A 12,339-nucleotide genomic window follows, 5' to 3' on the forward strand; every position below is an offset into this window, starting at 1 on the left:
TTACAATATTTATCATAAAAATATATTTTATTTTTTTATGAAAAACATAGGATTAATACAATTGCATTAAAACAATTTATACATAGTTCATTCTTCTTTCTTTATTCTATTATAGTTTCTATATCTATATTTCCCTGAAATGAAGTCTTTTGTATACAAAAATGTATATCTACATAAAAACGAATAAAAATCTCGCGTGATGAGAAATTATATTTTCAAAATTTCTGTGATTTTTAATTATTTTCTACATCTCAGTTTATGTTGTTAATTACAAATTGCTTCAATATTGCAACATAACTTTTTTATCGATTTATTACGCATTTTTTTGTGTATTTGTAAATATTCTAATAATAGAAATTGTATATGTTTGTACGACATTGTTTTTGATAAAATACATAGTCTATGTTTTCACAAAGTATATAGCTCAGAAAATATGTCGTATGTGCATGATATAATTTTAAATATTCAGTATATACAGTACATACTTTAGTTATAAAATCAGCTTATAAAATCAATTAAAAGCTTTCTCAAGTAATTTAAATAAATGCGGAAGAAATTTGAAGAAAAGTAATTAGAAGATGAATAGAAACATTCTCATGAGAAAAGAACACCCGATAAAATGTTCCCTTATTAAGTTAACAAATATTAAAGATAATTTTTTAATACAATATGTTTTTTTATTTTCTTATAATTTATATTGAAGTCTATAGAAAGCTAAAAATGTGATGTGATACATAACATTTTCAAGAATACGCTCATAATAAAAAAACTTTTGGATATCAAAAAAAGTAGAAATCGATCTTATTTTTTAATAGTTTTTAACCTTTATATTATAAATAAATTTTTTTATTATTTTTATGTTTTTATTATCTGTAGTTTAAATAATACGCTTGAAATGTATATATACACATGTATATACACACCATATATTTTCAAAGTTACACGCGAAACTTAAATTATGTATGAAGTATCGATTCGCAATACAAATGTTGGCAGCGTTATTTTATATTAGTAAAATTATTCTTTTTTTCTCTCTATTCCCGCAAACGCTTTTCTAGATTATTTGATCCTGTCATTCAATAACAAAATAAGTATATATACAAGAGGCACAAGACCAAATACAACCATACCCACTTATCTATTTAAATTTTTTTTTTAAGTTTTAATGTCATATTTTTAAAAAATATGAAAATATAATATTTTTTTGCGGGTCAATATTCTCCAAAACCTTAGGCCATATTTGATCGACATTTTATAAATCAATGATAAATCTGATGGTACTCACACACATGTGAAATCATCTTCTGGATGAATCGCGCAATCAGATATCACATCGGGCAGTTTGATGATCGATTAAGCTGCTATGGTTACAGTATGTCAACCTGTAAAAAATCGATTTTTACCATGCACATATAGAATGTATAATATCGCAAAAGACAATACACTATCTATGTGCTGTAAGTCAGGAAGTAGGCCGGCTATAGGCATGCCAATAGATGCTCACTTTTAGGACACGTTTGAATTAATAATGGGAGAAACGTCATGCCAAGGTGGACATTCTTCCAAACGTTGTTGACAGATAATGTGTCTACTTTAGTCGACGATGTCTTGACCACCGATAATCATCCCTTGTCAAACGTAGTTCCTTGCGGTCTCGTTAAATTCAGTCAGTCTCATTAAATTCGGTCGAGATTTCGCTTAATCAAAATATTTAGTTACTCAAAGACTATTCGTAATCAATATCTTACTGTGAGATGACTTTTGAAAATAATACAATTCGAATATTTATTGTTTTATGAGTAAGACTTTTGTTATTTTAATTTCTTATTTTATAAAAAATAAAATGAAAATAGAATTAGATACAAGAACTGTAATCAAGCATGGAATCGATCAATTGCAAAAAAAGTAAAGTTGATTTTTCCATAAATTTATACTGTAACATTGTTTACAGACAAAGTGAATACTTATAACTCTTTCTAAATTATCTATCTATCTTTTGTAGAATAATTATCTAGAATATTTATGTGTGACAGATGTGATGTGATGTGACATTTTGCCAGAAAATGCGTGAATTTAAAATATTTATACAAAGTAGCATATAATTTTTTTAAAAGATCATGGATCAGAATTATGTTAAGAGACTATCTGGAACAAGAAAACAATTAATGAATCAATCAAAATAAACGAAACACTTTCGCATAACTTGATATCATTGTATGAGATATACAATTTTCCGTGAATCTACGTCGGTGATTGTTTTAGCTAATATATATGAAACAAAATTTTGTAAAACATGGCAAAAAAGGTAATTAATACAACAGATTTTATAAATGCTAGTATTTTTTTCGTTTAATAATCAAGTGTATATGCACATTACACTGTGTCTTTCTCTACGAGGTTACAAACTTATAGCCTATCGTGAATTTTTTAATGCTACTTGAGATGGTAATCATATCTAATGTAGCGTGATAAAACAAGTAACATAATTTGTACGACGTAATGGAACAATTTTATCTTTAATTTGTAATGTATCTATAAGATCGTTACAGATATCAGTAAATATTCAATAAATAATGTTTTTTTCTGAAAACAGAAGCTAATTACAACAGTTTTCCAATTATTTGATTATGAATTATTTTCATTATTTATCATCTTTCATTTTTTATTACAAGAAAAAAGTAACAAAATGTATTTTTTACTAATACTTACTTATATTTTCAAAAAATAAACATTTTACATAAAAAAAAAAAAAAACAAAAAACTGAACAAAAAGAAGGCAAGCCAATAAAAATGATTGGAGCGTGAATTTTATTGCGTATTTATAATTTCACGCAGGGGATACTCTATAAATATATTAATTTATTTGTTGGCAGCGGGAATGCATATCTATTCATATAGGGCAGGCAGGTGTGCAAATGGGAAATGCCTGTTGGGAGCTTTATTGTCTGGAGCACGGTATCCATCCGGATGGACATATGCCCAGTGACACCACTGTAGGTCACGGAGATGATTCTTTTAACGCATTCTTTTCTGAAACAAGTTCTGGAAAACATGTTCCGCGAGCGGTTTTGGTCGACCTCGAGCCAACGGTAGTAGGTAAGTGTTTCCCTTTCTTGGTCGTTCAATTTTTATAATTTTTTTTAATGCCATAAACAAATTAATAGATTGATAGAGATTTAAAATTATGATATAAGTTATCTCTTTAATACTTCAGACGAAGTTCGTTCGGGCACTTACAAGCAATTGTTCCATCCGGAACAGATGATCACCGGCAAGGAGGATGCGGCTAATAATTATGCCAGGGGTCACTATACGATAGGTATTTGAATATATATCTCCTGTTATAATTATATATATCTACCTATAATAATGCAAAAATTAATTACAACGATGCATGCAACTAATTGCTGTTGCTAGAAAGTAAATAAAAAAACTTTCATATTTCGATAAATAGTATTGCTGCATAATCTATCAGATGACTTTTGATTAATATTATATATATATATATATATATATATATATATATATATGTATATATATTATATATTATATATTATATATTATATATTTTTCACATAGATAAAAAACAGCATTATTATTAATTATTTTCACAATTTTCAGGAAAAGAAATCATAGACATTACTTTAGATAGAATACGCAGATTGACAGAGCAATGTAAAGGTTTGCAAGGCTTCTTGATCTTTCATTCGTTTGGGGGTGGTACAGGATCCGGATTCTCGAGTCTGCTTATGGAAGAATTGTCTGCCGATTATTCAAAGAAAAGTAAACTAACTTTTAGCATTTATCCAGCGCCACAGGTAATATATTATTTTCATTAGAAGATATTTCAATTTTTAAAATCCGAAAATTCGGATCCTTTTAAGGGATATTCACGTATTTTCTTTTATTTATAATGTGTCTATTAGATTAATATCAGATTGGATTATATAACAGATAATTTTGTTTTTTATTTATACTACAAAATTATTTGTTTAATTATTTAAATAGAGAAATTCATCTTTCTATTTTGCAGGTGTCGACTGCAGTAGTGGAACCTTATAACGCGATTCTATACACTCATCCAACATTAGAGCATAGCGAGGTGGCTTTTATTGTAGATAATCAGGTCTGTATCATTGAAATTCAAAATCGACATTAAATATCTTGGTAAACTTGTCTCTCTCTCTCTCTATAATCGCGTGTTCTCCATAGGCCATTTACGAATTATGCAGAAGGAATTTGAATATCGATCGGCCAACTTATACGAATCTAAATCGACTGATTGGACAGATAGTCTCATCTATCACTGCTAGTTTACGATTTGATGGAGCATTGAATGTCGATCTCACCGAATTCCAGACAAATCTAGTGCCTTATCCACGTATACATTTTCCACTTGTAAGATCAAAAATTCTAACTTTCACACATATACATGTTTATAACATAAAGCTCAAATAGCTTTTTGGTCCATGAAGTTTTTTAATTATACATATAATATATAATTAGAATATTCTAATTACTGAGTTTTATCGCACTTATGTTTTAGGCCACTTATGCTCCCGTTCTGTCAGTGGATAAGGCCATACACGAGAGAGTGACCGTCGCAGAGATAACGAATTCTTGTTTTGAACCGAATCATCAAATGGTGAATTGCGATCCGCGTATGGGAAAATACATGGCGGTGTGTTTGTTATACAGGGGCGATGTGGTGCCCAAGGACGTTAACGCGGCGATCGCAACGATAAAACGGCAGAAACATGTGCAATTCGTTGAGTGGTGCCCGACAGGATTCAAGGTGAGATTAAATGTAAATGAGAACGAAAATGTTTAAGAATAGAAAAAAAAATAGAAAAATTAATAATAACAGGTGGGAATAAATTATCAACCGCCTACTGTTGTACCGGGTGGCGATCTTGCACGAGTGGATAGAGCAGTATGTTGCCTTAGTAATACAACGGCGATCGTGGATGCATGGGCTCGACTCGATCATAAATTCGATCTTATGTATGCCAAACGAGCTTTTGTTCACTGGTAAGTGGAAAAAGCTAATTATAACTAAATTTTACATTAATATCGCGCATGTGTTATTTTGCTTAAAACGAATTATTCAGCACTTTTTAATATTTTTTTTTGACGTGTTCATAATACTTTTAACATTTTAGTTTTTATATTTTAAATTTTCTTAATATATCAAATTTTTATATTTTTATAATCAAATAATTTTTATATATCAAATATTTATTCTTATTGTAAATGTTAGAAAAGTAATCATTTTTAATATAACACAAAAAGCTCGTTATGAAGCTCTTTTATACCCAATCTTACAATATTTACGAGAAACAAATATATAATATGTAATAAACTATTCACAGGTTCGTTGGGGAAGGTATGGAGGAAGGTGAATTTTCGGAAGCCAGAGAAGATCTAGCTGCCTTAGAACTCGATTATCGTGAAGTGCAAGAAGACGCTGTAAACACTGAAGAAGAAGAAGAATATTGAACTTGCCTCGTTATATTATATATTGATTCAATACTATATATACTATATTATATAATATATATAATGTTTATTATTGTAATGTTCTGATATAATACAAAGTCTTTAATTTATCTTACCTATCACTCCTCGGTGATATATTCGTACAATAAAAAAGATTGTAACCGTATAAATAAATTATTTATACATTCTTCTATCTGATATATCTTTTTTTAACAAAAATGTCCATTTTGTAAACTGTTGCCACACATTTCACATATGTCAATTTTGAATCATTTTAAATCCCACTCCATTTGACATTTGCCTTCGAAGCGTTTAATGGATCAATCAGAGCGAAGAATCTTATGTTTAGAAACGAAAATAGCGTCAAGCAGAATATATCTTTTACCTTCACTAGGTTATGTGATTTCGTCGGAAATGTACCGACATTTCGCATACGCAATATCAATTATCGATATGTACAATTGTTAACGAGTTTGCAGAGACTTCTACCAAGATGACATTGTTGTAGAAAAGCAGTCTGAAAAGCAATCTCGGACGTTAGCAGAACGTTTTTATTATTATACTTCTATTCATGTTCATTAATGTATAATTGATATAATTGACATTTTGCAAATATGTTACCAGTATATATATTATCGAAGTAAGTACACGAAAATAATAAAAACATTGTACATTAAGAATAATACAATTTTATCTATTTTCTGTATTTAAAATATGTTTTTCATGTATTGATTATATTATGTAAAATAATTTATTATGCTACATATAAAATAATATATAAAATAGTTTTTGTTATGCTATATAATTTTATTTTTATATTGAAGAATTACTTTTTGTAGATACAATATAAGGCCCTTAAATGGAGCATTATTTCAATGGCGAAATAATACTGTTAGATTATATTCGTCATCATCAGATTCATCATCTGATTCTGATTCTGACACTGAAAAATCAAAATCAAAGAAAACTGTCAAAAACTCTGTAACATCAGATAATAGGGATAATTTGGGAAGTTTCTTAAACAATATGATACAAGTAAATTATGATTTTCAATTGTTTTAATATTTATTAATTTAGAATATTATTTTAATTACAATAGCCACTATTACGGTTTTATATTTTTAGAAAACTGTATCTACAAAGATGGCCAAAGATACCGGGATGGTTAAAGATACTCGCTCAGAAAATGTGGTGTGTAAAAATATTTTAATTTTCCAAAATTATGAAAATTTTATTTTTTGAAATAAATTCTCTGAAATCTTATTATATTTAGAGACAAGAAACTACAAAAACGGCAAATGCAACTGATTTAATAGACTATGTAAATAACATGATGAAGGTAAGTTGTATCATTTTGAAGTAAAAAATGTATGCATTCAAAAGTGGTGCAATAACATATATTACTGAGAGAAAATAAGATAATAAATTTTAACGAAAGCATTTGTTATTCCATTTAGGAGAGGAAATTGAAGAAAACTATTGATGTTGCTATGCAATCTAAAAAGAAATCCAAAAATTCATTGAATAAAACCAAACATATGTCATATGGTAATTTCATGTAATAATAATTTAAAAATCATAGAAATTCAGACTTTGGTGAATGTGTATAATAAATAAATCATATTTGTTATAGAAAAAAAATTAATAAGTGCAGCAGAAAATGTGGCCAGCACACTTGGTGGAGATAAAATAAAAACTACATCAGATTTACTTCAGAAAGTTCTTGCATCTAGAGTAGAAATACTGAGGAAAGAGCAATTGGCAGATACGTATGTAAATTGTTGCAGAATATAATAAATCATGTATACTCTACTGTCATGTACATATAAAAGTATATTTCTAAGTAGCTTAAGCTTCTTAATGACATTCTTGAACTTTTTCGATATTTAATAGAAAGTCAAAGGAGGATATTAGTTCACCAAAACACGAAGAACAACAAAGAAATAACAAATATACAGAAAAGAAATCTATAATACACACTCTGCTCAAAGAATATAATCAGGATAAGAATATAAAGCAATCAGTAGTTGAAAATAGTATAGGAAAACAATTGTTAAATAATATTAAAATATCTGCTGAACAATTACAAAATAATGCTCTAAAAAGGTCACGTATCAGGTTTGTTGTGCAGAAATAATATTAAGTATTATTTTACATGAACAATCATGTAAAATTAAATTATCCACATTCTCACAATATAATTAATAAAGCATTCTTTCAATTGGTTGTCATATGATAGACAAGACATCGATTTATGGAATGGGGAGCCTAGTCGCATTTTTGAAAATATGAACATCACTCCATCAAATATACCAGAATTGACAACTTGGGCAGCATTAGAACAAAGAGAGTTGAAAGCATTAATGACTTACCCACCTGCCAATATATTTCAAGAATTGATTCTTTGGACAGAACAAGGAAAATTATGGAAATTTCCTATCAACAATGAACAAGGTTTCATATACACTAGATATTTTTTTTTCTGATATTTAAAACTTAATTCAATATATTTATATATATCAATAATTCATTTATATTATATAATTTCAGGAATGGAAGAAGAACAGAATATTCATTTTTCAGAGCATGTTTTTATGGAACGTCACTTGAAAGAATGGTGTCCTAAATCAGGACCAATACGTCATTTTATGGAATTAGTATGCACTGGACTTTCCAAAAATCCATATTTAACAGTTCAAGAGAAAATTAACCATATTATGTGGTATAAAGATTTCTTTGAATCAAAGCAAGATTTATTGCAAGAGCTAGGAGCAATTCAGAAATCATTTCCTGATAAAACAAAAGAGATTAAAGAATAAAGTATAATATAAACATTTGTGCATTATTTCATTTTCTTATTATTGAATTAATTCTTTCCTTTTATAAATCAATAGAAAAAAAAAAAAAAAAAAATATATATATATATATATATATATATATATAAAACATATTATAATGTATTAAAAAATCAGTAATTGATTGAATTATTTAGGCATTATAATTTTTATATTATTTGTATATTATATTTATATTATTAAATTATATTTTGTCTATATTTTTATTAGTTTTGTAATAAGTACAGTTTTATTGTTAATATGTTACAAAAATTATGTACCTGACCATGGTTCCTCATAATCTTCAATCAGTAAATTTTTATCACTGGATAATTTAATTCGTACAGAATTAGATGTAGGAGTCATTGATAGTATCACAATTCTATTTACAATTAAAAATTTAGGATTATCCAAATTTCGATGTAAAACCATATCAATTTCATCTCCTATTTCCACCTGTTGTATCACATTTTTTATATGTTAGTTGTATAAAATACAAAAATAATATTTTATTAAGTTGTCTGATGGATTATTCTATTTGTCATGCATAAATATATAAAATTACCTCCATGGATTTTTTGAATACTTTGTTACCATTTACACGAAATTTACTTGCATAAAATGCTTCTTCTATTTTACTAAGAACAAAAGAAAATATTATGATAAAATAATTGAGATGCAGATATTATATATATAAAATTAATATAATAAACATATAAAATTAAACATACTTGCGTGATATTCCAAATCCAGCTTTGGAAATGGTATCTAATCGAAGAGATGGAATATTTACTGTGAGCACTTTTGAACCAGCAGGTGCTTCTTCGTTTTCCTCTTTTTCTTCATCGGAATCCTCATCTTTACTTCTTTTCTAAAATTTCAAAAATATATTTATATTAAAAAAGTCTTTAGTTAAACAATTAGAAAAGAAAATATAAATAAATATATTGTAAATAAATTGTTATTATTAATTACATTGTCAATGGCTTTTCTTCTATTAGATTTAAATCTTTTTGCTATGTATAAATTATAGTAATTTTGTATATTGTATTCCTTTATATTGCAATTATGTGTCAAGAGATTTGATTCCAAAGAGTTTCGTACGTAGCAAAATGTACGTGCATTGTTGCATATTGTTCTCCTAATAATATTAATTGTTGCTCTGGACAACATAATATATAGTTTATAATTCTTTAATAATCAAAATTTTCTTCATTGATTACATAACTTCTCATTGAGGTTAATCAGTAGTCAGTAGTCAATCAGTTCCACGTCCCATATTTATTATTTCTAAGGATGTGTTCAAAAATTCTACTTGTACGGTAAAGTAACATTGAATTGACCAATGAAGACAAAGAAATCTTTGTTCTTTTTATCCTGATTGATCAATTACACTCTATTTTATTCCGCGAGCAGGATTTTTAAACGTATCTTAGCAGATCCTAGTTTTCGAATAAACGAGTTAATCCAACCTGGATCAATTAATCACTATTTTACTATGAATTCAAGTCTTTTATTGGCGGAGACGATCTAATGACGTCATTAACTCTCTCAACGCTCAACGCTCTCAAAGCGATTAAACCTGCTATATTCGAAAACGCCATCAGTTTGTAGAACTGTGTAGAACTTTCTATCGCAACCAACGGAAGTCTGCTACTTTTGAGTCGACTACATGATTAAATCAAAATTTTTTGTAAGTTTTTCTATCGCATGCATGTTAATTCAACAATTATAAATAGCGAGAATATTTATTATTTAAAAGCCAAGCTCGAGGAAATAGATAAACACTTTTTCTACATCATTCTAGATTCTAGACTAATCTAGACTGGCATTCCCTTTAGCTATAGAAGTATAGATATAGACAGCCAGTACTCAAGGCCATTCAAATTCCTCGTCACTAAAGATTAAAGGTATCGACAACGAGTGTTCACAATTATAATATCTCTGACGCTGACCGTATTAAAACATCATGCCAAAGAATAAAGGTCAGTAAGATTGCGTTGCGTTTTATATTCATCTTTTTTATCTAAATTTTGATCGCAAATATTGATTATCGCAATTTCTATCTTGCAATGTGGTTAAGTTTAACTTAACCTATTAATGTCAAGATTATTTCAAAGACGGATATTATAATTTGCTCGCAAATTTCATTGACCATTATTATATTGACGTTTTGTCCACAGGAAAGGGAGGTAAAAATAGAAGAAGAGGAAAGAATGAGAACGAGACTGAAAAGAGAGAATTGGTATTCAAGGAGGATGGACAAGGTGAGAGTGCAATGTGGGGAATATAAATAATGTTACGATTGAAAATGATTCGCGTTTTATTTTGGTGGACTCACAGTGTTTATTCTGCGCAGAATACGCCCAAGTGACAAAAATGCTGGGCAATGGTAGACTAGAAGCCATGTGCTTCGATGGAGTCAAGCGACTGTGTCACATTCGAGGAAAGCTTCGAAAGAAAGTATGGATAAATCAGGGAGATATTATATTAATTGGTTTACGAGATTACCAAGATGCTAAAGCGGACGTTATATTGAAATATACGGCTGACGAAGCACGTAACTTGAAAACTTATGGTGAATTCCCAGAAACTGGTGAGTGATATTTTGTATACTAATTGTATATTTATTTGATATAATAGTCTTTTCTTACTAATGTGAAATTGTTTTTTAGTACGTATCAATGATACAGTTACCTTTGTGGAAGATGGATTTGATGAAGACATTGAGTTTGGTGATGAAATTAGCGACAATGATGAAGATGATGTTGACAACGTAAGCTCTTTCATATATGAAACTATTTCATCTACACAAGTTACATTATTGCTATAACATATTTGTATTTTCTAATTTCTCTCATCTATTTTAGTCTTTTTCCCTGCAATATCCAATTAAAAAGTTTGATTCTCTTTATTTATATATCATGTTTAATAATAAATTATGCTATTGGGTGTTTACAGATCTGATGACCTGCGATGTAATAATAAAAAAAAGGTATGTCATGAAAATGCATGGGGACATCTATTCATTTCATAAAATATTATATGTCAAAGTTTTCTTCTATCAAATAGCTCATCTCTCTGTATGTATTTACAAATAAATTGTCAGTTCATGGATAACATGTTCCAATTTCAGTAGTCATATTCTGTATTTGTAAGTTTTATAGGAACATGAATTCTTTTCTAATAGGAAAATTTATAGTTGATATTTAACATATATTAAATCTAAATTTTCCATTATTTTAAGTACACTACATGTCAGATTTACTAGATTTATGTTTGTGTACCAATATCAATATGTATGACAGTTTCGTGATCATCTCTCTATATTTTTCTGCATTTCGTATATTATCTGCCAGTATGAACATGTATATCATCATTTGAGCAGAAAATAGTAATGTACATCACAGCAAGTACACTCTTTTATATGTTGAAGTGTTTCATTCTAAAATATCCATTGAGAAACGAAATAACACAATTAGAGATCTCGTCCTCTGTCAGATTTCGACGAGATTTTAGAGCCAGTACAATTAGTAAATTGATAAATTAAAAGACAACTTGGGATGGTTCCTAGTGAGCAGAAAAACTTTTTGTCTTAGAATGATTATTATTATAGTTTGATTGATTAAACACATTGGTAATAATGATACAGTCGTTTATTACGACAAATAACGTATGCCAGATGTAATTCTCGGAATATACGTTTTATTATGTATCTCAGTGCAATTGTTCAATACATGTTATTCTTTGTTACATCAAAAGAGGACTATAGTGTGTGCTACATTTCGACAATTAACATCAGCTATTAGCGATGAAAATGTACAATTAATCATTTTTATGTAATGAAAAAACCTGGAAAATAATATTATTGTTTATTTATGTACAATTAAGTGAAACAATAAGATACAATTGTAACCTCGAATTCTTTTCATATGTTAAATAAAATTGCTTATGTTTAACAAATTCTAAAAATTGGAGAAATATTTTTCTCTCTTTTCAGAACCTA

General features: G+C 28.2%; 4 protein-coding genes across 7 annotated transcripts in view; 3 read left to right on the forward strand and 1 right to left on the reverse strand.

The window, feature by feature from the left end:
• The window catches only part of LOC126851138 (tubulin alpha-1 chain-like), a 5,992-nt gene extending 128 nt beyond the window's left edge, over positions 1–5,864 (forward strand). The window contains exons 1-9 of one of the 2 annotated variants that reach the window (XM_050594791.1): positions 2,050–2,305; positions 2,874–3,096; positions 3,215–3,319; positions 3,622–3,818; positions 4,034–4,126; positions 4,213–4,398; positions 4,547–4,795; positions 4,868–5,031; positions 5,373–5,864. In XM_050594791.1, coding sequence (XP_050450748.1) covers positions 2,294–2,305; positions 2,874–3,096; positions 3,215–3,319; positions 3,622–3,818; positions 4,034–4,126; positions 4,213–4,398; positions 4,547–4,795; positions 4,868–5,031; positions 5,373–5,499 — 1,356 coding nt within the window. In that variant the 5' untranslated portion in view covers positions 2,050–2,293 and the 3' untranslated portion in view covers positions 5,500–5,864. Of the gene's footprint in view, positions 1–2,049; positions 2,306–2,873; positions 3,097–3,214; positions 3,320–3,621; positions 3,819–4,033; positions 4,127–4,212; positions 4,399–4,546; positions 4,796–4,867; positions 5,032–5,372 lie in introns of those variants that run through there. The other variant, XM_050594792.1, reaches the window with a different exon arrangement.
• The window catches only part of LOC126851141 (28S ribosomal protein S31, mitochondrial), a 26,495-nt gene extending 18,162 nt beyond the window's left edge, over positions 1–8,333 (forward strand). The window contains exons 2-10 of one of the 2 annotated variants that reach the window (XM_050594795.1): positions 6,084–6,139; positions 6,339–6,534; positions 6,625–6,690; positions 6,773–6,838; positions 6,957–7,047; positions 7,133–7,268; positions 7,393–7,617; positions 7,739–7,953; positions 8,050–8,333. In XM_050594795.1, the coding sequence (XP_050450752.1) occupies positions 6,114–6,139; positions 6,339–6,534; positions 6,625–6,690; positions 6,773–6,838; positions 6,957–7,047; positions 7,133–7,268; positions 7,393–7,617; positions 7,739–7,953; positions 8,050–8,318 (1,290 nt within the window). In that variant the 5' untranslated portion in view covers positions 6,084–6,113 and the 3' untranslated portion in view covers positions 8,319–8,333. Of the gene's footprint in view, positions 1–5,986; positions 6,140–6,338; positions 6,535–6,624; positions 6,691–6,772; positions 6,839–6,956; positions 7,048–7,132; positions 7,269–7,392; positions 7,618–7,738; positions 7,954–8,049 lie in introns of those variants that run through there. The other variant, XM_050594796.1, reaches the window with a different exon arrangement.
• LOC126851158 (mitochondrial transcription rescue factor 1) lies at positions 8,151–9,789 on the reverse strand. The gene is made up of 5 exons (XM_050594826.1): positions 9,309–9,789; positions 9,065–9,204; positions 8,899–8,971; positions 8,615–8,789; positions 8,151–8,289 (listed from the first exon to the last, which is right to left on the reverse strand). The coding sequence occupies exons 1-5, from the start codon at positions 9,504–9,506 to the stop codon at positions 8,276–8,278; spliced, it is 600 nt and encodes a 199-aa protein (XP_050450783.1). The 5' UTR covers positions 9,507–9,789; the 3' UTR covers positions 8,151–8,275.
• A 124-nt stretch (positions 9,790–9,913) lies between these two features.
• LOC126851164 (eukaryotic translation initiation factor 1A, X-chromosomal) lies at positions 9,914–12,305 on the forward strand. 2 transcript variants are annotated; one of them, XM_050594836.1, is made up of 6 exons: positions 9,914–10,026; positions 10,141–10,318; positions 10,517–10,600; positions 10,693–10,929; positions 11,009–11,109; positions 11,295–12,305. In XM_050594836.1, exons 2-6 carry the CDS (start codon positions 10,303–10,305, stop codon positions 11,298–11,300), a joined length of 444 nt encoding a protein of 147 aa, XP_050450793.1. In that variant the 5' UTR covers positions 9,914–10,026; positions 10,141–10,302; the 3' UTR covers positions 11,301–12,305. The 2 variants fall into 2 exon arrangements, with proteins under 2 accessions (XP_050450793.1, XP_050450794.1); XM_050594837.1 differs by having other exon boundaries at positions 9,939–10,026; positions 10,175–10,318.
• The last annotated feature ends 34 nt before the right edge of the window (positions 12,306–12,339 follow it).

The sequence above is a fragment of the Cataglyphis hispanica genome, chromosome 7 (genome assembly GCF_021464435.1).
Source record: "Cataglyphis hispanica isolate Lineage 1 chromosome 7, ULB_Chis1_1.0, whole genome shotgun sequence".
NCBI lineage: Eukaryota > Metazoa > Arthropoda > Insecta > Hymenoptera > Formicidae > Cataglyphis > Cataglyphis hispanica.

Bases quoted from the DNA above. Each gene is read 5' to 3' on its own strand.
- LOC126851158 (XM_050594826.1), bottom strand. From the start codon at position 9,506: ATGTTGTCCAGAGCAACAATTAATATTATTAGGAGAACAATATGCAAC. The intron at 9,205-9,308 runs GTAATTAATAAT...TTGAAATTTTAG, and splicing joins GAAGAAAAGCCATTGACAAT to AAAAGAAGTAAAGATGAGGA. The intron at 8,972-9,064 runs GTATGTTTAATT...TTTTGTTCTTAG, and splicing joins GGATTTGGAATATCACGCAA to TAAAATAGAAGAAGCATTTT.
- LOC126851164 (XM_050594836.1), top strand. The intron at 10,601-10,692 runs GTGAGAGTGCAA...TATTCTGCGCAG, and splicing joins ATTCAAGGAGGATGGACAAG to AATACGCCCAAGTGACAAAA. The intron at 10,930-11,008 runs GTGAGTGATATT...ATTGTTTTTTAG, and splicing joins TGGTGAATTCCCAGAAACTG to TACGTATCAATGATACAGTT.